The following is a 22,017-nucleotide window of genomic DNA, read 5'->3' on the forward strand; positions in this document are numbered from 1 at the left end:
ATGCTCACAGCTCATGGAGACATGGAGTCCAACATGAGGGCGTTTAATGCCACGGCGAAGGATTCATCTTGATGTTCTTTAGCTGTTAAAACCACTTCACAAACAAACACATTTATTTTAAGTAAAATAATTTCTAAAACAGCTGCTTCTCAAGCAGACAGGAGGAAATAGTGAGTTATGTCTGATTAGGCTTTCTTACTATTTAAAAAGTTACACATGATGATTATTTTTATTTACAAATTACAAATAAAGGTTTCAGAATTCCTGGAAGCATGTTTAAGACTTTGCTTTCACATTTTCATGCTGCAAAGTAAATGTTATTTAAAGCATAATGGAGCAGAGCACAACACATTAAGATTATAGTTATATGAATGTGTTGCATGAAGAGAAAATCAGTTCATGTTTTCTTTTAATTGATCAAACAATAATTATTTGTCTCAAAAGAGAAAAGATGATGACAAATGTCTGAGTCCGGTTGATCTTCTCTCCTTCTCTGTTTCTATTTGTAGTTCTGCTGGAAAAACGTGGTATTATTTCATCTACTGTAGTTACATAAGAGTGAAAATAAATATAATAAATCACAATGATAACAAACACACCTGATGTTTTGATGGATTAATAAGCTTTGATTCACCATTAAATTGAATGATAGTTACCCAAACTCCTCCCTGAATACTGTTTGACTACTGTAATATGAATACTGAATACTGTAAACAGAGATGTCGTCATAAAATGATATTAAAAATAAAAACAGACAAACGAAATCCGAAACTCGTCCTCATTGAAACACTTTAATTATTGTATTCGTGTATTTTGTATCACTTCATTAATTTTTTCTACCAATTCTGTGCTGCTGTAATCAGTGAATTCCCCTGTGGTGATCAATAAAGTCTGATCAATCTCAATCTCGGATATCGGACTTCTTCATAAGCCTTCACTACAAGCCAATCGGCGCACACTTCCCCTGACAGTCCGGCCAATCACCGCTGTCCACGAGGTGCAGCTCCAGGGGGCGGGTCGATCGAGATTTCCCTTCGACCAATCAGGTCCTGCCAGTTGACAGGAAACGGTGGAGTTGCGGTCTCGGTGACCAATGGGCAACGAGCGAAGGCGGCATGTGCCCTTCAATAAACCCACGTGACCCTCCTCAGTCGTTCCCAGGCGGTCACATCGCAGAGCCGGAGGTGAGTAAAGAGACCGAGAAACCTTCAGACGTAGTTTACGAGAAATACCGCGTTGTGGATCCAGTCCGCGATGTTATTAATGACGTGATGTCCGCTTTTAGCAAATAACAATGAAGCTCCGCGTCTCCCAGCGTGCTGCTAGCATCGGGGCTAAGTGGCTAACTGAGGCCAATTAACCGCAGGTGAGCTGAGCTAGCCTGTTAGCATCGGCCTGTTAGCATCGGCCTGTTAGCATCGGCCTTCATGAACGTTCAACGGCAGACAGCTAGCTGACAGCTAGCAGACAGCTAGCAGCTCGGCGCGTCTCACCGACTTCACCACCGACTTCATCACCGACTTCACCACCGACTTCACCCAGCTCGGGTTTCTTCTCGTCCAATCACTGAACCTTCACGGGACCACGTTGACTCCTTCACACCGGTCGTTGTTTCGTAAGCAGCAGCTAAAGCTAAGCTAACCGCGTTAGCACGTTTCAGCGGGACTCGGAGGCTCTTCACGGGGTGGGGGACACGGGGTGGGACACGGAGTGGGGGACACGGGGTGGGTGGGACACGGGGTGGGACACGGAGTGGGTGGGACACGGAGTGGGTGGGACACGGAGTGGGGGACACGGGGTGCGTGGGACACGGGGTGAGACACGGGGTGCGTGGGACACGGGGTGTGGGGGACACGGTGCGGGACTCGGTGCGGGACACGGTGTGGGACACGGGGTGGGACACGGTGGGGGACACGGTGGGGGACACGGTGCGGGACACGGTTCGGGACTCGGTGCGGGACACGGGGTGGGACACGGTGCGGGACACGGTGGGGGACACGGTGCGGGATGACTGCAGGCAGAACCTCCATCAGTACGAAGCCACATTAATCGTGATAAAGTTCAGAGCAGATTTACTAAATATTTCCGGATTAATAACAGAAGAGTTTGATGTTTTCATCTGTGACTAAAAATACAACAAGAACATGTTTTCAGTAAAATAATTAAAAATATTCAGTTCATGGTATGAACACAATCCTCACACTGGAGAAAGAAAGTCAATTCAAATATTTTAAAGGTAATTAATTGTGAAAATGTTTTATAATTGATTTTTCTGTTCAATTATTTCACCAGTGAAATGCAGAGACATTGAGAGGAATAGTTTTATTCTCAGTATTCATGTGTTGAAACCAACAGAATAAAATATTTAAACTCTACAGCTTCATTCTGATTTAAACTAATATTTACCTGCAATTAATTTAAAGACATAGATAATGTCTGAAAGCAACATAAAATGTGCCTTTTAAATGATTTAAAGAGCAGCTCGTATCATCTGTTAGAGGATTTCTGATCTCTTTTATTTTCTATCAGAAGTCTTCTGTTTGTAATATTTCTACAGCTGCAGATGTTTCTCTCTGTTTGAGTGACATCCTGCCTGTTTGACATGATTAACCCTGTGAACTCCGGTCAGTTAGTGTCCCGTGTTTTTCCTCCGCTGCCGGCTCATTGATCCCTGCAGCAGGTCGCTATGGAAACGGCAGCATCACGGCTGCAAGCGGAGAACTCAAACATGCCTGTTTAAAACAACAGAAGAAGAAAAAGTACTTTGATTATGTCTGTTTTACAGAAACCGGAAAAAAAATTATGGATTATATAAAATATATGTATATATACTGTCTGATAATTGAAAACCATGTAGTGGACTTCAGTTCTGAGTGTTTTATGCTGCAATGATTAATTTAGAGATAATTGTTTCAGAATTGTGAAGCTTCATCGTTCAGTCTTGACGTCAAAACACAAGAGAAAATACTACTTTTTAAAAAATTTCAAAACCTCTTAGATATTAGTGATATTTGACAAGAAAAGCAGCAAATCTGATTTTTTTTTTTAGATGCAAATATTCGTTTTATTGTTTTAAAATTGACTGAATCGGTTCCTAAAATAGTCACATCTAAACTCTCGTCTAGAATCGTGCAGCGACTCCAACCTTAAACAGAATCACATGTTAATAATAAAAAACAACAAAAAATAAAGGGCTGTGATTGGTCCGTGTGTGGTTTCGTCACCAACTGCCGGGATCCAGTTTCCAGGTGAAGCAGCCCGACCGGTTCAACCCGCCGGTTCCTGTCAGGATAGAGGTCAGAGTCGCAGCGCTCAGATTTATCACTTCAGGACGGAGATGAAGGAAGCAGGTTATTACTGTTGTTATTAACACGCTGCGAGAGGTGGAGTTCAAAAACGTGAAACCCTGATATCAGTCTGTGACTTCAGTTCCTGAGATGTTTATTATCTCTGAAGTGCATCCCATAAATCCACTTAGAAACCAGAGAGGAAACCCGGTTCAGAAGCTGCCTGAGAATCTTTATGATTATAGGTTTTCTTCAGTGATCAGCGACGGTCGTCTGTTCAATAATGTTTATGTTATGAACAGGAGCTGCTAATCAATGATTCTGCTGCTTTTAATTTGACAAAATGTAAATAAATCGGAGACCAGCTGTAGCTGATGTTACACGGCACATGAATCAGCCTGTATGTTGGTGTTAGCATGTTTTTATTTCATCACATTTAAAGAAACATTTGACAAAAGCAGCTCTTAGTACAAAAACAACAACCGCCACCAGAGGAGCTGAAAATTCGTACAAAACTGAAGTTCTTGTGGCTTTCATTAATTTTGATTAGGTAAACAAATCTGACCAAAGCAGGTAAAATTCTCCCCCGTAGAAGTAAATCAGGATAAATTAATTCATTTGAATTCATAAAAAAAACACAGACGGGTATTTCATGAAAAATATGGATTTCATATTTTTGCTGGAAACTTTTCCGTTATTCCAAAGTTTGTCTTTCTTCTGTTCATTCAATGGCAGCTGGCAAACAGCTTTTAGGTGCTTTAGCGCCACCTTCTGGTAGTAGTGACGCATTACCAACAGGTGCCAGTGGAAAACATGCAAAATGAGAAGAGTCACAAAATATTGGGCTTTTATTTATTTTTTAAACAAATATTTGAAAATAACCTGTAATTTAAACTGAAGTGAATTTGACCACAGATCCAAATATTTCTGTAAATCTGCTGCTTGTCAGCTGAAGCAGAAATGATCCGTCTGACTGTGACGTGAATGCATAAACGTGCATGTTTCATGCATGAGTAAGCATGTTTCTGTTTGAGTCGGTACGAACAGGATTACACGGCAGCTTTCTCACGGTTACTGAACATGCATTTTAATTTATGTGTACTCATTGTAAAACAGTGAAATTACCACATTAATCTGTGAAATATCTACTAAGTGTGTCCAGATTTAGCAGCTTTATGACTTTTATTTACACCACAGGATGAAACTGTCTGGAAAGACAGAAAGAGCTCAGATTTAGTTTTAAAGTGAGTTATTCTGTGTGAACAGTAACTGGTCTGTCCTGTCTGGTGACACGTTAACTGAGCATTTAACTGTTCAATGACCTGAAGCAGCTTTCTGATCAGATTTAAACACTCAAAACGAGTTCATCTGTGTTAAGATTCACCAATATTTTCATTATTAACTAACGTGTAGATCATTTATTTAGATTATTTTACTTCTGAGTAACAACAAACTCCAAATATCTCCACGACATCTACCTAATACACGACAGAAAAGCAGCAAATTATCTCGCGTGATCTAAAAAATGACAAAACAGTTTGCAAATAATTTCTAATGTAATTTCATGGTTCTCATTTTTGTTGCCGAGATGTCCCCTCAGTTTAGTACCAATTCAACATGATACTTTTAAAGATGTTTACATGGACGCACATTTTTAACCCTTTTTTTTATTAAACACAAAACTTTTTTTCTATTAATTCATGTATTTGCGTCATCTTAAAAATCTGCAAACTCTTCAGTCTTATGTGGATTTAGTCAAGTGAATTGAACATTGAATGATTTGTTATTGATTTCAAAATACATATTCTGTATTTATATTGAGGTATCTATAAAACAGTTCCTGGCAGGAAATCAAATAATTTGTGCAAATTCAACCCAACTTCTGTAATATGTCATAACTTAAATCTTTGAGACATCTTGAAGGACTGAATGAATATTTAGTAAATGTATTACTTGATAGGGAAGATGTTTAATCAGATAAGTAATGCTCAGTATTAGTAGAGTGCCCCCCTGTGGTGCTTCCTGACAGACGGGCGTCCGTCCGTCCGCTGCCTGTAAACCCGGTTAGCGAGCAGCTCTGTGCTGCATCACAGCAGCAGATGTCCTGCAGGCTGAACTCACTCTTAATATCAGATTAACTGACCGACAGGAACTCCAGTCTGGGCGATAACAGTGACTTCAGCTGGTTTTGCTCCACTGATTAACATTAAGCTGCTGTTTTATCAGCCAATCAGAGGCCTCCTAAAAGCTTATTACCCCGACGGGCAGCAGCGTGTTTCCTCAGCTCCTTTAAAAACATCAGCGACGTGACTTGGATTTTACTGTTCGGTATGTTTACAGTTCAGGAAACCAAAGAAAATCTGAAATGAACCTTTTTTTGTCATTTATTTACAAAAATTAAACACTCGATCTGAATGTGATCTGACCTAATTGATAATCAACTGTTGCTTCACCCTCACGATGGTGCGCAGCTGTGGCAGACTGATGATCTGCAAGCTTTACCTGCACCATGTCTTCTTTTATTTTGAAGGAGTTCCCCTTAGAACTTCCTGTAGTCGTCTTTAGCGTGTTTCTGGTGTTCACACATTGTCGTTGCGCGACTGTTAGCCCGCCGACGCTAATCCCGCTAAAGGCTAATCTTAATCTCAGTCTGCTGCATGAGACTCGCTGAAACCTGCACCGTCAGGTGTTACTGAACGCTGCCCGTCTGTCTGTCTGTCTGTCAGACATCCGGCTTATTTCTCATTCAAATTTGGAAAAGCACATCGTCAGCATATATTTAGTGTTAAAAGGTGCAGAACAGAAGAGCTGCGTCGTTTCTGAGGGTCACGATTACTTCAGAAACAGATCTGAATTCAGACCTGCAGCGACTCAGAAAACGTCAAAATAAAAGCAGCACTTTAGTAAAAATAAAAATGTTGCCTGTCAGTGAGTGTGTGCGTGTGCAGCCTCCTCAGTGTTTGTTCTTCATGCAGTAACTCCTCTGAGGTGCTGCACTAAATCCTGCGGGGTGTAATCTCATTAAGGTTAAAAGGGGCTGATGTTTTGCACGGTCCTGTGGGTGCCGGTCGGTCGCCATGGTGATGGATGGGGCTGTGTGCTTGTGTGCATTTAATGGTCAAGAGTTTTTATGAACCAGTTACTAAAAACTAAAATGTCTGGGAACGTCACCAGATGTCACGCTAATTTGCATATTTGTGACATCATAATCATATCAACATGTGCTCACTCCTCTTCCTCCTCCTCTGTGCAGACTATGGATCAGAGGGTTGGGTTTTTCCTTCTTCTGGCGGCGGGCCTCCTCTGCCTCAGCTTAGCGCCGGTGTCTCGGGCCGATGACCTGATCGAGGACATTCTGGGCGACGACGTGGACGTGGAGGACGAGCTGGACCTGGGTTTGGCCGGCGCCGAAGACGAGGAGGAGGAGCTTGAGGGAGACGTGCTGGACGAAGCTCCACCTGCTCCTAAAACTCCTCCCACACCCAAGGTAAGACCACAGCAGCTGATTGGACGGTTTGTGGCCAACAGTGGTAGACTGAAAACGTGTTGTCAATCTTTACCAGTGATTTTATGTTGAGATAAATTATATATTTTATCGCTGCTCCATTCTGTCGTTCTTCTGGTTTCAGGGGGTTTGAATGTTTGTTACTCATTAACCAGGAAGGCAGTGTGATAACGAGTCAGGATGAACTGACCTGCTTCCTTTAACGTCTGATAACTAATCAACTTTCTTTATCAGAATGATTCAGTCCAACACGACTTCCTGAAACTTAAAAATCCCATCAGGAAGTCCTCAACAGCCAAAACTTTATGGTACTCTTTTTTTGTAGTTGTGGAAACATCTTCATCCTGATAGTAATGATTAAACTAAATATCTGTTAAATAACTGAATAAATACAGAAAAGAGAAAGAGCAGCAGGTTGTTGTTGTTTTACCCATGATGCCTTAAAGCCAAACTACAACCTTGTTTCCAAAAAAAGTTGTAAATGAAAACAGAATATGATCATTTCTAAATCATTTGAACCCATATTTGTTTTAAAATAGAACAAAGACAACATATCAAATATTTTTGTTTCATTATTGTTTGATGAAAAATATGTGCTAATTTTTAATTAGATTTGCTGGAGTTTTGAAAGTGAAATGTTGTCCCGTTTAGGATTTCAGAGGTTCAACAGTCCTCACATTTTGTTACAACTTTTTGGAAACAAGGTTGTAACATTATTAATAAAAAAGACTGATTCAGAATTTACAGCAAGTCGAATATGAAACGTTCAACTTTCCGTCTTGGTCTCCAGGTGACCTACAAAGCTCCAGAGCCGATGGGGGAACATTTCTTCGCCGAGTCGTTTGACCGGGAGACGCTGGACGGGTGAGCACACGCTCCTCTCGGGAGCTCGCATTGAAAATCCTCAGAAGTTCCAGATGAAGTCTTCAGATGTTCAGGATGTGGTTGAGCTGTTTCCTGTGTGGGAGGAGCTGCTCTGACTTCCTGTCGTCAGGTGTGTTGCTAACCGAACCGTGTGCTGGTTTCAGGTGGGTGAAGTCCATCGCCAAGAAGGAGGACGCCGACGAGGACATCGCCAAGTACGACGGTGGGTAACGATGTCACGTGTGCTCTACCCGATTGGAGCTGAGAATGTCCTGAAGGGGCCACCGTACTGAGGAGAAAACTGCTTTTCTTTTGATTGACAGGTCAGTGGCAGGTGGAGGAGATGAAGGACAGTAAGCTGCCCGGCGATAAAGGTCTGGTGCTGAAGTCTCGAGCCAAACATCACGCCATCTCAGCCCAGCTGCTGCGACCGTTCATCTTCGACACCAAACCGCTCATCGTCCAGTAAGAACACACAAAACTCTGCTGAACATTTTCACTTTCGTTCTCCAAAGAAACTGAAACTGTAGATCAGGTCTCAGGTTTCTAAATCATCACTTCATGGGCTGCTGTGATTGGCCGATACTCAGCAGTCATTCGGATTATTCCAGAAAACGTTGCCGACACGTTTAACACAGAATTCATCTGTCAGGAGGTTTGTCTCTGCTGCTGTTCTCATGTGTGTGTGTGTGTGTGTGTGTGTGTGTGTGTGTGTGTGTGTGTGTGTGTGTGTGTGTGTGTGTGTGTGTGTGTGTGTGTGTGTGTGTGTGTGTGTGTGTGTGTGTGTGTGTGTGTGTGTGTGTGTGTGTTTCTTTCTGTGTGTGTGTGTGTGTGTGTGTGTGTGTGTGTGTGTGTGTGTTTCTGTGTGTGTGTGTGTGTGTGTTCAGGTACGAGGTGAACTTCCAGTCCGGTATTGACTGCGGCGGCGCCTACGTGAAGCTGCTGACTCAGACTCCTGAACTGGACCTGGTCAGTGAGACTCTGTTTATTCATCTGAGGACCTTTTTAAACATGATTAGTGTGAAGAGGATGAGGAGGGGAACCCACTTTAAAATGAAGGTGTTCGTTGCTCAGTGGGTTTTTTTGTTTTGTTTGTTTTTTCTCCCCGTGTGTCTGCAGGACCAGTTCGTGGATAAAACTCCGTACACCATCATGTTCGGACCCGACAAGTGTGGAGAGGACTACAAGCTGCACTTCATCTTCAGACACAAGAACCCCAAGACGGGCGAGTACGAAGAGAAACACGCCAAGAAGCCCGACGCCGACCTGAGGACGTACTACACCGACAAGAAGACCCACCTGTACACACTGGGTGAGACACGCACACACACACACACGCCTGCAAACGCACAAAAGAATTTCACACAAACAAACGTACATACGCAAACAAGCAAAAACATTTATATATGTAAACAAATGCACACAAACAACAAACGTATGTAAACAAGCAAACACGTAAGCAAGCACACACACACTCTTTGATTTAAAAACTTATCTGTGCTGCCCCCCAGTGGTGAACCCCGACAACACCTTCGAGGTGCTGGTGGATCAGACGGTGGTGAACAGCGGCAGCCTGCTGACCGACGTGACCCCGGCCGTGAACCCCGCCGCCGAGATCGAGGACCCCGACGACCAAAAACCGGAGGATTGGGACGAGAGGGCCAAGATCCAGGACCCCAACGCCGTGAAGCCCGAAGACTGGTCAGTACCGAGTCCACAAGGTTTCAGTCAGACTTTAGGAGGGGCGATTAAGTGACTACAGCAGGGAGGGAAGGACAACGAGGGACAGGTGAAACTAACCAGGCCAGGAAGTGAAACCAAGGGACAAATTTTGGGACAAATTCTGGAAATCGACAAAAATCAATGAAGTGTGTTTATCTGTTTTCAGGGATGAAGACGCTCCGGCTCAGATCCCAGATGAAGACGCAGTGAAACCAGACGGCTGGCTGGACGATGAGCCCGAATACATCGGGGACCCCGACGCCGTCAAACCCGAGGACTGGTGAGTTACCATGGCAACGCAGCCCGTCCACCACAGTGCTCGGGATGATGTTTTGGAGTCTCTTGATAACCGCCTGTCCGTCCGTCAGGGACGAGGACATGGACGGCGAGTGGGAGGCCCCTCAGATCCCCAACCCCGCCTGTGAGACCGCCCCCGGCTGCGGTGCCTGGAAACGGCCGATGATTGACAACCCCAGCTACAAGGGCAAGTGGAAGTCCCCCATGATTGACAACCCCAACTACCAGGTGAGTCTGTAAGCTCCGCCCATGTCCCGACTTTTGGATGGGAGCCTCAAAAGCGATGAAGATGAGATGCCGGGGTCCTTTCCCGTCCTGACCTCGCACTCGTGTTTTCAGGGCGTCTGGAAGCCGAGGAAGATCCCCAACCCGGCGTTCTTCGAGGACCTGCACCCGTTCAGGATGACGCCGTTCAGCGCCGTCGGGCTCGAGCTCTGGTCCATGACCTCCGACATCTTCTTTGACAACTTCTTCATCACCAACGACCGCAACACCGCCGAGCGTTGGGCCACCGACGGCTGGGGCCTGAAGAAGGCAGCAGAGGGCGCCGCTGAGGTGGGTCAGCAGGTCATCAGATCAGTGACATCACAGATCAGTGGTGGTGATGATGATGGTGATGTAATCCTCCGGAGAAAAACATACATGTTGTGATGTTGATGAACGTCTACGGAGAAAAGCGAGACGCTTGTGTCCAGTGAAGTTAACGTGTTGGAGGCAGGCAGACGATGTGTTCAGGGACACTTAGATTACCGATGATGATGAGATAGAAGTTTATTAATCTGAAGGTTCTTGGATTGTACGACTTTAAAAATCTCGTCACGCACGTCGATCCGGTCACACAGTTAATCAGTGATGAAAAACAAACTGCAGCTCTGCTTGATTGATGATCTTCTTTGATTAAAAGGTTTTAGATGGAAATCTGACATATTTAAAAAGTTGTGTTTATTTGATGAAACCTGAAAGAAGCTGTTTGTCCTCCTTTAACTGTGGTCCATGTTTTTGTGTTGATATTCATTTGCCCGTTATTTGTTTTTGTTGTTTCCTCTTAAGTGTGTCATTTATGTGTACAAGTAGTTTATATTTGTTTGTGTGTTTTCAGCCCGGTCTGGCAGCTCAGATGTTGAGCGCTGCAGAGGAGCGTCCGTGGCTGTGGGTCGTCTACGTCCTCACGGTGGCGCTACCGCTCGTCCTCATCATCGTCTTCTGCTGCACCGGCAAGGTAACACACACTACACACACACACACACACACACTACACACATACTGCACACACATACTACACACACACACTACACACACACACACACACTACACACACACACTATACACACACACACACTATACACACACACACACACACTACACACACACACACACTATACACACATACACACACACACACACACACACACACACACTATACACACGTTCCTGGGATGAATCCTTGTTCCACTAAAATGTATTCCAACCTTCTTTGTTTTAAAAACTGTTTCTTAAGAGAAATGTTTCAATAAAAGTCAAACTTCTTAAAGTTTTACAAACAAGTATTAAAGAAAAGTGCAAATAAATGTTGAGTGGGTTCAGTTCAGTTTGTTTTTATTATTATTGATTAATCAACAAGTCATTTGGTCAATAAAACATGAGAAAATAAAGGACATCCTGGTGACGTCCACAATAAAATATTCATGATGTAAGATGGCTGTAAATTTAGACTTCTATTAATAATCTAATCATTAAATGAGATTGATTGATTGATTGATTGATTGATTGATTGATTGACTGTGTGCGGGTCAACTGTCCACAGAGGTCGTCAGGATCAGCTCAGGGTCAGTTGAGTCTCACCATCTTACAGGAAGAGTTTAACGAAGCCGGACGCCGCGTCGCCTCTTCCTCGGGCCCGGTGACTCCACCCCTCCTCCCGCTCCACCCCTCCTCCCCCACCTCCCCTGCTGTTAGAGTAGCTTCACGTCACGTGTGTGTTCCGTGTTTGTGGTGTTCTGTGTTCACGTGTTAAACCACCACATTAATGTCGGTGTTTTACTGCAGATATGTTCATGATATGATTCTCAGCTGATAATTTAACTGTTTAACATTTCGAATATTCGGCTGATTTGATTGGATGAGCAGTTGGGGACCTTTCATGTTAGCACCGTGAACTTTGACCTTGAATATTGCTCTCCAGCTGGGACTATTTGGACCTTTTATTAACGGAGGAATAATCATTTCCAGAATGACCACCAGCACATTTACAAAAAAGATCTAATGAATTCGGTCATCGGGGAAAAAACTGATTTATTTTAAGAGAGAAATTGATTTTGTTTTTTTAAATGGGAGTCAGTCGGAGCAGCACCTAGTGGCCGTCGGTGGTATTGCACACTGACTTCAGTCTTCATACTTCCTGTTGTCTTTTACTCTCCAGCTTTGATTGATTATCGTGTTGTCATGCTCGCTGTGTCCAACCAGCAAAGACGTTATTTATTCATTAAAACCACAAACCGACACACCTGAAGGCTCTTTAATAACCTTCTGATTAATTACAGTATCAGAAAAATCTGAATAAACACAAACTGATCAAACTTTATGTAATGATGTCAAATAAGGGTTTTATCTGGAGAGTGTTTCATGGAAAATAAACTCTTAAATCTTCATGTTACCTTCCACTTTCCGCCTGAACGTTCTTTAGTCAGCAGACGAAGTTATTATCAGCGTCTCTGATGTCCAACTGACCGTCTTCCTGTTTTGTTCTGCAGAAGAAAACAACAGCGACGCCGGCTGAGTACAAGAAGACGGACGAGCCTCAGCCCGACGTGAAGGAGGAGGAGGAGGAAGAGGTGGAGGAAGAGGAAGAGGAGGAGAAGGCCGAGAAGACCGAGAAGAGCAGTCCAGGTTGATGCCACGCCCACATTTCAGCTCTTTGCTGTTTCCTCTGTTTCTCTGAAGTCTGACTGAAGGTTCGTTCACAGCTGCAGACGAGAAGAGCGACGAGGAGGAAAGTCCTGCAGAGAAGGAGGAAGAGGAGAAGGAGGACGAGGAGGAGGAGGATAACGAGGCCACAGCTGACGAGGTGAGGAGGCGACTCAGCAGTTTTCTTCTGATAGGTTTTTATTCATCTCCGTTTCTTGTTTACTTTGGCTCATTGATTTTATTCAGACTGATGTGACCTCATCGTTTTCAGTGAAGATGATGCTGTTGAGTTTTTTTTTAGTAGAAATATAGAATCAACAGATTATTATTGTTTATAAAAAAAAAGTTGTCAACAAAATATGAAATTTGACATTTTTGATTGTTTTGTTTTTTAACTCAGCATGATAAATACGAACAGATCTGACTTGAAAACCTTTAGTTTCAGGATATTTCTTGGGTGAATAACATCTCAAAACTGTTTATTTAAAAAAGAATAGACTGAAACCTGCTGTATCTGAAGGCTGCAATCTTCTACATTTCACAAATAAAAGTTTTTAAAAAATCCACATTGACAGCGAGGCGCACCCAAAAAACTGATCAGACGTTTACCTTTAAACAGAAACTGAAAGCGTAGAGAAGCAGGAGGAGGGCGGAGTGGAAGCGGCAGGTATTTAACACCTCTTTGCTTCCTGCAGCCTCATTTTCATTCTCTGTCTGTTAGAAAAATGTTCCACATTTGTAAACGTCTGAACACTGGAGTTTGTAATTCCCAACCTGAACCGTCAGACCCCGTCACGTCGGTTCAGCTTGTATTGAGCTGGTTTTAAACCGCTGTTAAAACTGGTACTAGGCTGGTTTTAGACTTTTATTAAGACCGGTTTTAAGGCTGGATCAGATGCTCGGCAGGATCAGGATTATTTAAAGTTATTTAAAGTCTGGTCGGTCCGTCTTTGCCTCTTTGCGGTTTTTATTTCTCTGTAGAACTTTTAAAGATCTTCGAGGCGTCTGAAGTTCTGATTTAAATCTGCTGTTTCTCTGTAGAAGCTGGAGGAGGACGTTCTGCGGAGATCTCCCAGGAACAGGAAGACCAGAAGGGACTGATATCTGTGAATCCACAGCTCTGACCTCAACACCCCCCCCCCCAAATCCCCCCCTCCATCCATCCCCCCCTTTTCTTCTTCTACTCCTCTGCTCCGAGGCGATGAAGCCTGAATGGAACCAGTGGACGCCTCCAGGAAACTAATCAAGATCTCCAACAGCCTGAAGATGATGATGAAGATGATGACGATGATGATGAAGATGATCATGATGATTCCAGTATGAAAGGGACTGAGTTAATGTGATTTTTTTTTTTTTTTTTTTTTTTTTAAAGAGATTAACTAAACCTTCCTGCATCATTCCTTTAGAACAGCTGAGCAGACTCGGTCCACCAGAACCTCCTCCACCAGAACCTCCTCCACCAGAACCGCCCCGAGCCCGCTGCCCCGAGCAGCCGCCCGTTAGCCGCTAAAACCGCAACAACATCGAGTGCCGCTAACCAGTAATAAAGTTTAGCTGCTGTCAGTTAGCATCTAAACGAGTTGCTAATTAGCCACCAAACAGACATTTTGAGACGATTATCTGTTATTCTGTTAATCAGCTGATGATCAGCTGATGATCAGCTGATGAAACCATCGGCAGGCTCGACTTTCCCATAAAACACTTTTTAAATCGCTGACTGTCAGATGCTAACTGGGCTAACAACAGTCGTAATAACAAGGAAGTAAAACCGGAGTCGGGCTAGCTAACTTGTTTAATTGTCGGTCTCGGAGGAAACTGGCTGCTTGTTTTAGTGATTAAAGTTACTGAGGGATCGGGTCAGATCGGGTCGGATCGGGTCAGGTCAGATCGGGTCGGTCGGGTCAGGTCGGGTCAGGTCGGATCGGGTCGGTCAGGTCGGGTCAGATCGGGTCGGGTCAGGTCGGGTCAGATCGGGTCGGGTCGGGTCAGGTCGGGTCAGATCAGGTCGGGTCGGGTCAGATCGGGTCGGGTCAGGCTGGTAATTATTAAATCTGCTGTTCCAGTTAGCCAGTTAGCCTGCTGAGAAGCTAACACCAGTTGCAGTATATCTGGCGGTGGAGTCGTGCTGTCAGAACTGTTGCTAATTAGCTGCTGAGCTACGTGGTGCGTTCCTCATAATAAATAGTTGTTGTTTTTTCCCATCAGCCCCCTCGAACCACAAACAGGCCAAGAACACGCCTGCAAATGATTTTAATTTTCAGCAACTAGCTACTAACATTTCCAAGAGTCCATCAATTACCTGCTAGCTGCTTAGTGCTAATATTTAAAATGAACACTCCTCCTTTACTCCCCCCACCCCCCTTTTTTATTTGTTTTTATTATTGTTCTATTTGTGTTTGTTCTGACGCAGTTAGCTGCATGTTAGCGCCACTGAAAAAACACACCTGAACGAGTCTCCTCGGTGTCTCCACAGGTAAAGAAAGGTCAGAGGTCAGAGGTCAGCCGGTCGGATCAGCGCAGCCGGAAACTCGTCTTAGTGTTTTTAAATATCTTCTGTGTTCGTTGGGCTTCGTCGTGTGTGTGTGTGTGTGTGTGTGTGTGTGTGTGTGTGTGTGTGTGTGTGTGTGTGTGTGTGTGTGTGTGTGTGTGTACCTGTTCTCCAGTCACTCGTCATGTTTCAGTCTGAAGTGCTGAATCAGCAGCAGATGAGTTCCCAACAACTTCCTTGTGTTTTTTTGTTTTTGTTTTGAGTCCAGTTCGACCAATCAGAGCGCTCGTGTTTCTGACGGACACCTCATCCCTCTGTCTGGAAAAAAGACACTAAGGTTAAAAACACAAGGTGCTTCAGCCTCACCTGTCGACCAATCACAGACCACCGCCGTCTTTCAACCACGTCTCAGGGTCTTCACGGATCCATCCGCAACAGGAGGGACAACCTGCTGAAGAAGACCGTGACGTGGCTGAAAGCTCTGGGAAGATAGGAAGTGGACCCTCGAGTCACGACAGCGTCGGAAAAACACCTGCGACCACAGGTGGCGCCAAACTCGCCTAAAAAAACCTGACGGGTCAGAACTTCCATCTGTCGCAGCCGCGGAGTCACGTGACCCCGAATGGAAAGCTGGCGCGAACGTGGACTCGCTGTGTTTTGTTTTGTTTTCCTGCCGGTTTGCCGTTTCTCCGTCCAGCGTTTCGGTCCGACGACGGCTCGAGTCTCCGCGTTCGTCACGTACGATCCTGTCGTGTGTCTGCAGCTCGTTGATTTAAAGTAGCAGAGGTCATGTAAACGTCTCATTTATCATCTGTTGTCTGTAAAAATAAAATAATGTATTCTAACATTCACAGTATGACGGCATGATTGATGTACGACGGAGTCATCGAACGAAGAGCGACGGAGACGACTCTCAAACTCCAACTTCTAAATTTATGAGACGTCACCTGAAGCGTCAGAAAATTCTAACAAAATATATATTTTTTTCTTTTTCTGCTTTATACGCCAAACAATTTATTAAACAAATAATTAACACAAAGAAATTTAAAATTGCTTCCTGTTGCTTAAAAAGACACTTATTACATATACGTATATAAAATGTTTATTGAGAGGTCACATGTTTATTAAGTGTTAATACTTTGTTTATTGAGCATTTATTACATGTTTATATTCTGATTGTGAAATAAGGGGTACTTAAACTGATATTAGAGGATTTTATGATCAGAAAATAAGAATGTAAATTATTCCACGGACTCAAACCAGAGTTCAGTTTCCTCGTGGAGACCGTTATGGATTGGCTCATCCCACCGCTGTGATTGGCTGTTGGTCAGTTCAGGTTTCAGGTGACCTTCATTTAACCCTTTTCCCTCTTTGCTTCGGGCTGGTTGCGTTCCTTGTTGGTTCTGCTGGTCCGCTCGTTCGAGTTTTTGAGCTGCGCTCTTCATCTCCATCTGTGGTCCGATCGGTTCGGTTCCGGCGGCGTCGGGTCAAAGCGGCCTCGCTGACAGACTGTAGACTGAACACTGTATCTGCTGGTGAAACTTTACGACTCTGTAACTCTTTTTATTTTGTGTTTGAACTAACGGTTGGCCTCAGCCTGTCTCTGACGTCCACGCTGTGTGGACCTGCTGACCGACACACCACAGGAGGGTCTGGCTTTCAATGGAAATACTGTGATGATGATGATGATGATGGAGCCCGGTGTGTGTGTCTGTCTGTCTGTCTGTCTGTCTGTGTGTGTGTGTGTGTGGACACACGGTCAACATTTGTTTTGATGAATAAAAAAGGCCGAATGGAAACTGAAGCAGAGACTGCAGGCTTTTTATTAACCCTGAAATGTCCCTTTAATTACACACCTCAGTGGCCTTTTTTCAATGTGTAATATTTACAATAAGAAACGCACTGAGATATTAGTCATTTATAGATGTCACAAAACATGGATGAATATTAGTCTGATATTTAATGTTATTTCTTATCTTCAAGTCTGAAGCGGAAGAGAAAAAAAAAGCACCAAGAGTTAAAAATCAGGTTAGAAAACCACTGAGGAATGTCTTCAAACAATAAAGTGCATCAACTGGGCCTGGACAATATAAGCCACCCTGAAAATAACATTTAAATACAATAAATTCATATTTATTTCATTGTATTATGTCACCTGGGTTTTGGTCATTTGGAGAGGGGTCCAATATCAAAATGTTTACTTTACTCAACATCCACCTGCAAGATTTTTTTTTCTGGAGCTTTCAATTGGTCTTCATCAGCAGGTGCAGTCTGTAACTCATAATGCACTTTTTTTAATTTATTTTTTTTAGATTGAGATTTAGATTTTCTGAGGATATCATTTCCTCTGGAATCCATCACAACTGAACGGCCGTGAACCCATTGAGGAACCACAGAAAGATGCACCGTACAGCTGCAGAACTTGCATGTGAATTATCTTGTTTTAAGGTTTTCTTCAGTATCAAAGTAATTCGTAGATATTTTTGAGTAGATCCAATGCTACCTGGCAAATATGGAACTGCTTATAATGAATTCGGCATACTTAGTTTTATAAAATGTGAATATTTAGGCTCAGAATGGGGTTAAAGTTGTGGTCCACAGGGTAAAGCACTGGAAACATGGCAGGATTGTGCCACCTGTTTGTTGTATGTGAATAATTTTAATGTCGAAAACACGTTGCAGAAAATATAGAATAACTTCATTATTCTGATTACATGCAAACGAAAAAAAGGGGCCACTCTTTTATTGGACTACTTTTACGAAGATTGTCGGGTCCTAAGGCTCTGATTGGGCGTCCGTGTTGTCAGTCAAATCTCGTCCCACTGGCCCACTCTCCATTGGCGGTTTCTGCTGTCAATCATCGGAGAGGCGGACCGCAGCTCCTCCTGTCGCTGATGGGAAAAAAGAGAAAGTTTCCAAGATGGCGGCGGAGACCTGCCTGTCCGCTGGAAAACAATAGAAGCAGCCGAGGGACAGTTAGCTTGTTGTTACTGACGAGCCCGCTCTGAAAACCTCACGGCCCGACTCAGGCTCGGCCCGGGGGGAGGATCATTCACGGGCGGCGACTCGGGAGGAATATAGTCAAAAGTATGACGGTATATTTAATGGTTTCAGGCTAGCCCTCCTTAGCTAGTCTAGCTATCGTTAGCGGCTAACGGCTAAAGCAGTGTTAGCAGCTCGCGGCGGAGGATCAGCTGTTGGACAGATGCTGTAGAGGAGCGGCGCTGGCACAGTAAGTGGTCCAAACTACACCAAGCTTCACATGTGTCCGGGCCGGGCCGGGCCGAGCCGAGCCGAGCCGAGCCGGCGGGTCTCCGCGGTTCCGACTGACGTCAGAGCGACTTAGAGAAAGCGCACCAAGTTGTTAGCATCTTAGCTCCTGGTCCGCTAACCAGCTAGCTCCGACACGGAGCGTAAATAAAGTTTAGAAGTTGTGAAGCGGATTAATCTGTCGGTCCGGACCGAGACCGGACCGGACCGGACCGGAGCGGGCCGGAGCCGGCGGAGCGGAGCCGCTCGGCTCGGTGAGAACCAGCTGAACGACCGAGAGGAGCTTTTTCAGGAATCTCGACGCTCCAGGTTGAATTCCGAGTTGAGGAATGTGCTCGCTCCACCGGCCCGCCGGAGTCCACTCACAAACCCGCACACTTCTCTTTACTGGCGGGGAAATGGAGAATAAAAGCACTCCGAGTTTGTGGAGGAAGTAGGGGGGTGTAGGCTGTGTTCGGGTTAGTTCGGCGGTGTGAGCCGTTTGATTCGGGCTGAACTCGGACGGGATGCGGCTCCAGCTGGACTCCGGTACCGATGGTTCTCACTCTTAGATGAGCCGCTGCGCTGAATGGACCTTCGTGTTACAGTCGGCTGGTTGAGATTCACACCAAAGAAACCTTAACTTCCTCTTCGGCGGTGACTGAAGGCCGTTAGCGAGACAAAGGTCCTCCATGGAGCCGGCGCAGGAGGCCGTGTAGAGGGCGAGGGGTGGACAGACGCCCGGGGACAGGAGACACACATTCTGCTTTTTATGGACAAACCTGAGCCGGGAGGTTACTGCGAGTCTGTATTGATGATGGCGGATTTTGTTACACCGCGACACAGCGCGGTGATGGAGAGGCTCCGCCGGAGGATCGAGCTCTTCCGGCAGCATCACAACAGCTGCGAGAGCCGCTACGAGGGCGCGACGCTGGAGCGGCTGGAGCTGGAGAGGCAGCAGACCTTCGCCCTGCACCAGCGCTGCCTGCAGGCCAAGGCCAAGCGCTCCAACAAGCACCGGCAGCCCCAGACCAGCGGCGACCAGGCCGGCCAGAGAGCGCCGGGTGGTGGTGGAGGAGGAGGCGGCGGCGGGAGCGCGGAGCACGGGGACAGCGGAGGGACGGCGGCGGAACAGCAGAGCCGCAACAGCACCCTGATAGCGGTAAGTGAGCACTGAACAGCTGGAAGAACACAAACACACGAAGCGGTGACAGCTGCAGGAGCTCAGAGACCAGTCTGTCCTGTCAGCTCTAGTAACACCGGGACAGACAGCCGGTTTCACCCCATGTCACTCTGAGGCGGTCTGCGGTGGCTGATGGGAGCTTTACTCAGGTGATGGTGGTCTGACATTAAAAATGCAGCATGATACTCGGGCCGGAAACTAGCTGTTTCACATGCAGCCGTAATAACCTGTACCGCACTCTTTAAACATGATATAGAGACATAAAGCAACTGGAGAAGATTCATGTTTGGGTCATTAGTTCTATATGGTTTGTCACAAGTTACAAAAGGGCAGCACGGTGGTGCAGTGGTTAGCACCGTCACCTCACAGCTAAAAGGTTCCAGGTTTGAATCCGGTCCTGGGCCTTTCTGTGCGGAGTTTGCATGTTCTCCCTGTGCTTGCGTGGGTTCTCTCCGGGTTCTCCGGCTTCCTCCCATCATCCAAAAACATGCACCTCAGGTCAGGTTACCTGGCGCCGCGCTAGTGGCAGCCTGCTGCAGCATCTCCCCCCTGAGAGCCCCCCTGCTGTAGTGAAGACATTTCCCCTCGGGATTAATAAAGTAAAAAAATTCAACTGATATTCATCCTACGGTGTCAATTTTATGCTTATTTGGTGAAGTATTTGAAACTGAATTATTGTGGAGTTATACGTCATAATATTCAAGGATGTCTCCTGGTTTCTGGAGGGTTTAGATTACCGTGGTGGCTGATAAAACTCCTCGTTTTCATGTAATTTTGGACTATTATCGTCCCAGTATATTGATTTTAAAAAGTGCACCATCTCTCGTAAAAATAATAACCACCAAATATTATTAAAACAAAGTTTATAGTGAAGCTGTAGTTGCTGTGAAAAAAACCACTTGGTGCTGCAACCTCAGTGTTATAATGGTCAGAAAAACACTGGTGTTTGTGTTTCCATATAAATTCCGAAATAATAAATTGTCTCAGTGGAGAAATTGATGATGGATGAAATAATCGAAGTTCATTGATGCAGAAAACACAAACATTCAACTCAGTGCAACAGCTCAGAGATGTTAAAGGAAGAGTTCTGGTGTTTCTAATGATGGACAGGTTTATATTTTTTATCACAGTGGAACTAAACATCAGATGACGGCGTGTTCTTCTGCAGGAAGACCAAACACATCTTTAAATAACATGCACCAATCAATTCATTAGAGAGGAGACGGCGTCAACATTAAAACATCTACATTTTAAATTTCATCAACACATGAACATTTCCAGGTGTTTTATTCACGGAGATCTGCTCAGAGAAACAACATCCTTTACTTTCTTTTAATTAGACGCTGCTGACAGACAGACATATTTATGACATCATTAGTTCACGATCAGGACGCTTTACATAGACGCAGCTTAAACCTGCTGTCTCTTTAAACTGGAACAATGTTCACTGGATCCTTGTATTTATTTATGCATTTTTGTGTGTGTCTGTGTTGTCAGACAGCTGAACGAGGATGAATTCATAAATTATTAATGTGCCATAAACTCTGCATGTTAACTAAAACTCTGCTGATTAAATCACCTCGTCCTCTGAAATCAACATGAATCAGATTATTGACGACGCCTCTGCCGTGCGTCTGTGTTTAAATCGAAGAGTCGGAGGTGATCGCTCGGTTTTAGATGGTTGTGGACGCGCTGAAACCTCCAGCAGGTGTTTTCACGTTTCCACCCTGAAGAAGCTTCGTGGTGTCTGTGAGGCTTCGGTCAGAGCCGATCACACCGATCGATCGCTGAGCAGTGAGTGACAGACGTGTTGTGACCACTGAGGAGGTTCTCGTGGTTTTTACAGAAGTTCTAGAAGTCCCTAAAAAGGTTTCTGTGTCTCTTGAGTACGGGATTTTCTTTGTGGTGACTACGAGTTGTTAGAACCTTAAAGGTTCTGATTGGTTTTGAGGAGGTGTTCGGTTTCCTTTTAGATATCCTGGTGTTCTCTGACGGGTTCTTGGGGGTCCTTAAAGGTTCTGAGGACCTTCTTCATCAGTTTTAATGTGTTAAAAAGGCAGATTTTGGGGTCTGTTATGCAGTTGAAGTTTCTTCAGCCGTGTTGGACAGGAGTACAAAGGCAGTGTGTATCTGTGTGTGTGTGTGTGTGTGTGTGTGTGTGTGTGTGTGTGTGTGTGTGTGTGTGTGTGTGTGTGTGTGTGTGTGTGTGTGTGTGTGTGTGTGTGTTCTGTTCACACTGAGTCACCTCTCAGGACTCCAGCAGGCCGGCCAGTGTTTGTCAGGCAGACACGCCACACACACACACACACACACACACACACACACACACACACACACACACACACACACACACACCAGCTGACTCACCGCTCTGTGTGTCGCCGCTCGGTACGAAAACACTCAGGAAACGGCAGCCTCCCATTGGCTGCTCCTGATGTCAGCAGTGATGTCACAGAGCGGCATCTGTGTCTGTAAGATGATATAAATCTGTTCAAAGCTACAAATCTACAAATATGTT

The 22,017-nt window shown here is 44.9% G+C and overlaps 1 protein-coding gene across 5 annotated transcripts; it reads left to right on the top strand.

Moving 5' to 3' along the window:
* The first annotated feature begins 1,115 nt into the window (after window positions 1-1,115).
* On the top strand, window positions 1,116-16,871 carry canx (calnexin). 5 transcript variants are annotated; one of them, XM_069719517.1, is made up of 16 exons: window positions 1,116-1,184; window positions 6,541-6,774; window positions 7,583-7,656; window positions 7,821-7,879; window positions 7,980-8,121; window positions 8,544-8,625; window positions 8,776-8,968; window positions 9,168-9,357; window positions 9,545-9,658; window positions 9,747-9,903; window positions 10,015-10,230; window positions 10,775-10,894; window positions 12,426-12,561; window positions 12,639-12,739; window positions 13,621-14,470; window positions 14,514-16,871. In XM_069719517.1, the coding sequence occupies exons 1-15, from the start codon at window positions 1,116-1,118 to the stop codon at window positions 13,678-13,680; spliced, it is 1,947 nt and encodes a 648-aa protein (XP_069575618.1). In that variant the 3' UTR covers window positions 13,681-14,470; window positions 14,514-16,871. The 5 variants fall into 5 exon arrangements, with proteins under 5 accessions (XP_069575618.1, XP_069575619.1, XP_069575620.1 ...); XM_069719518.1 differs by having other exon boundaries at window positions 13,621-14,460; XM_069719519.1 differs by having other exon boundaries at window positions 13,621-14,455.
* Window positions 16,872-22,017: the final 5,146 nt, after the last annotated feature.

The sequence above is a fragment of the Brachyistius frenatus genome, unplaced genomic scaffold (assembly GCF_029030835.1).
Source record: "Brachyistius frenatus isolate BFR_SWC_R1_liver_20210118 unplaced genomic scaffold, ASM2903083v1 Contig_216, whole genome shotgun sequence".
NCBI classification, from domain to species: domain Eukaryota; kingdom Metazoa; phylum Chordata; class Actinopteri; family Embiotocidae; genus Brachyistius; species Brachyistius frenatus.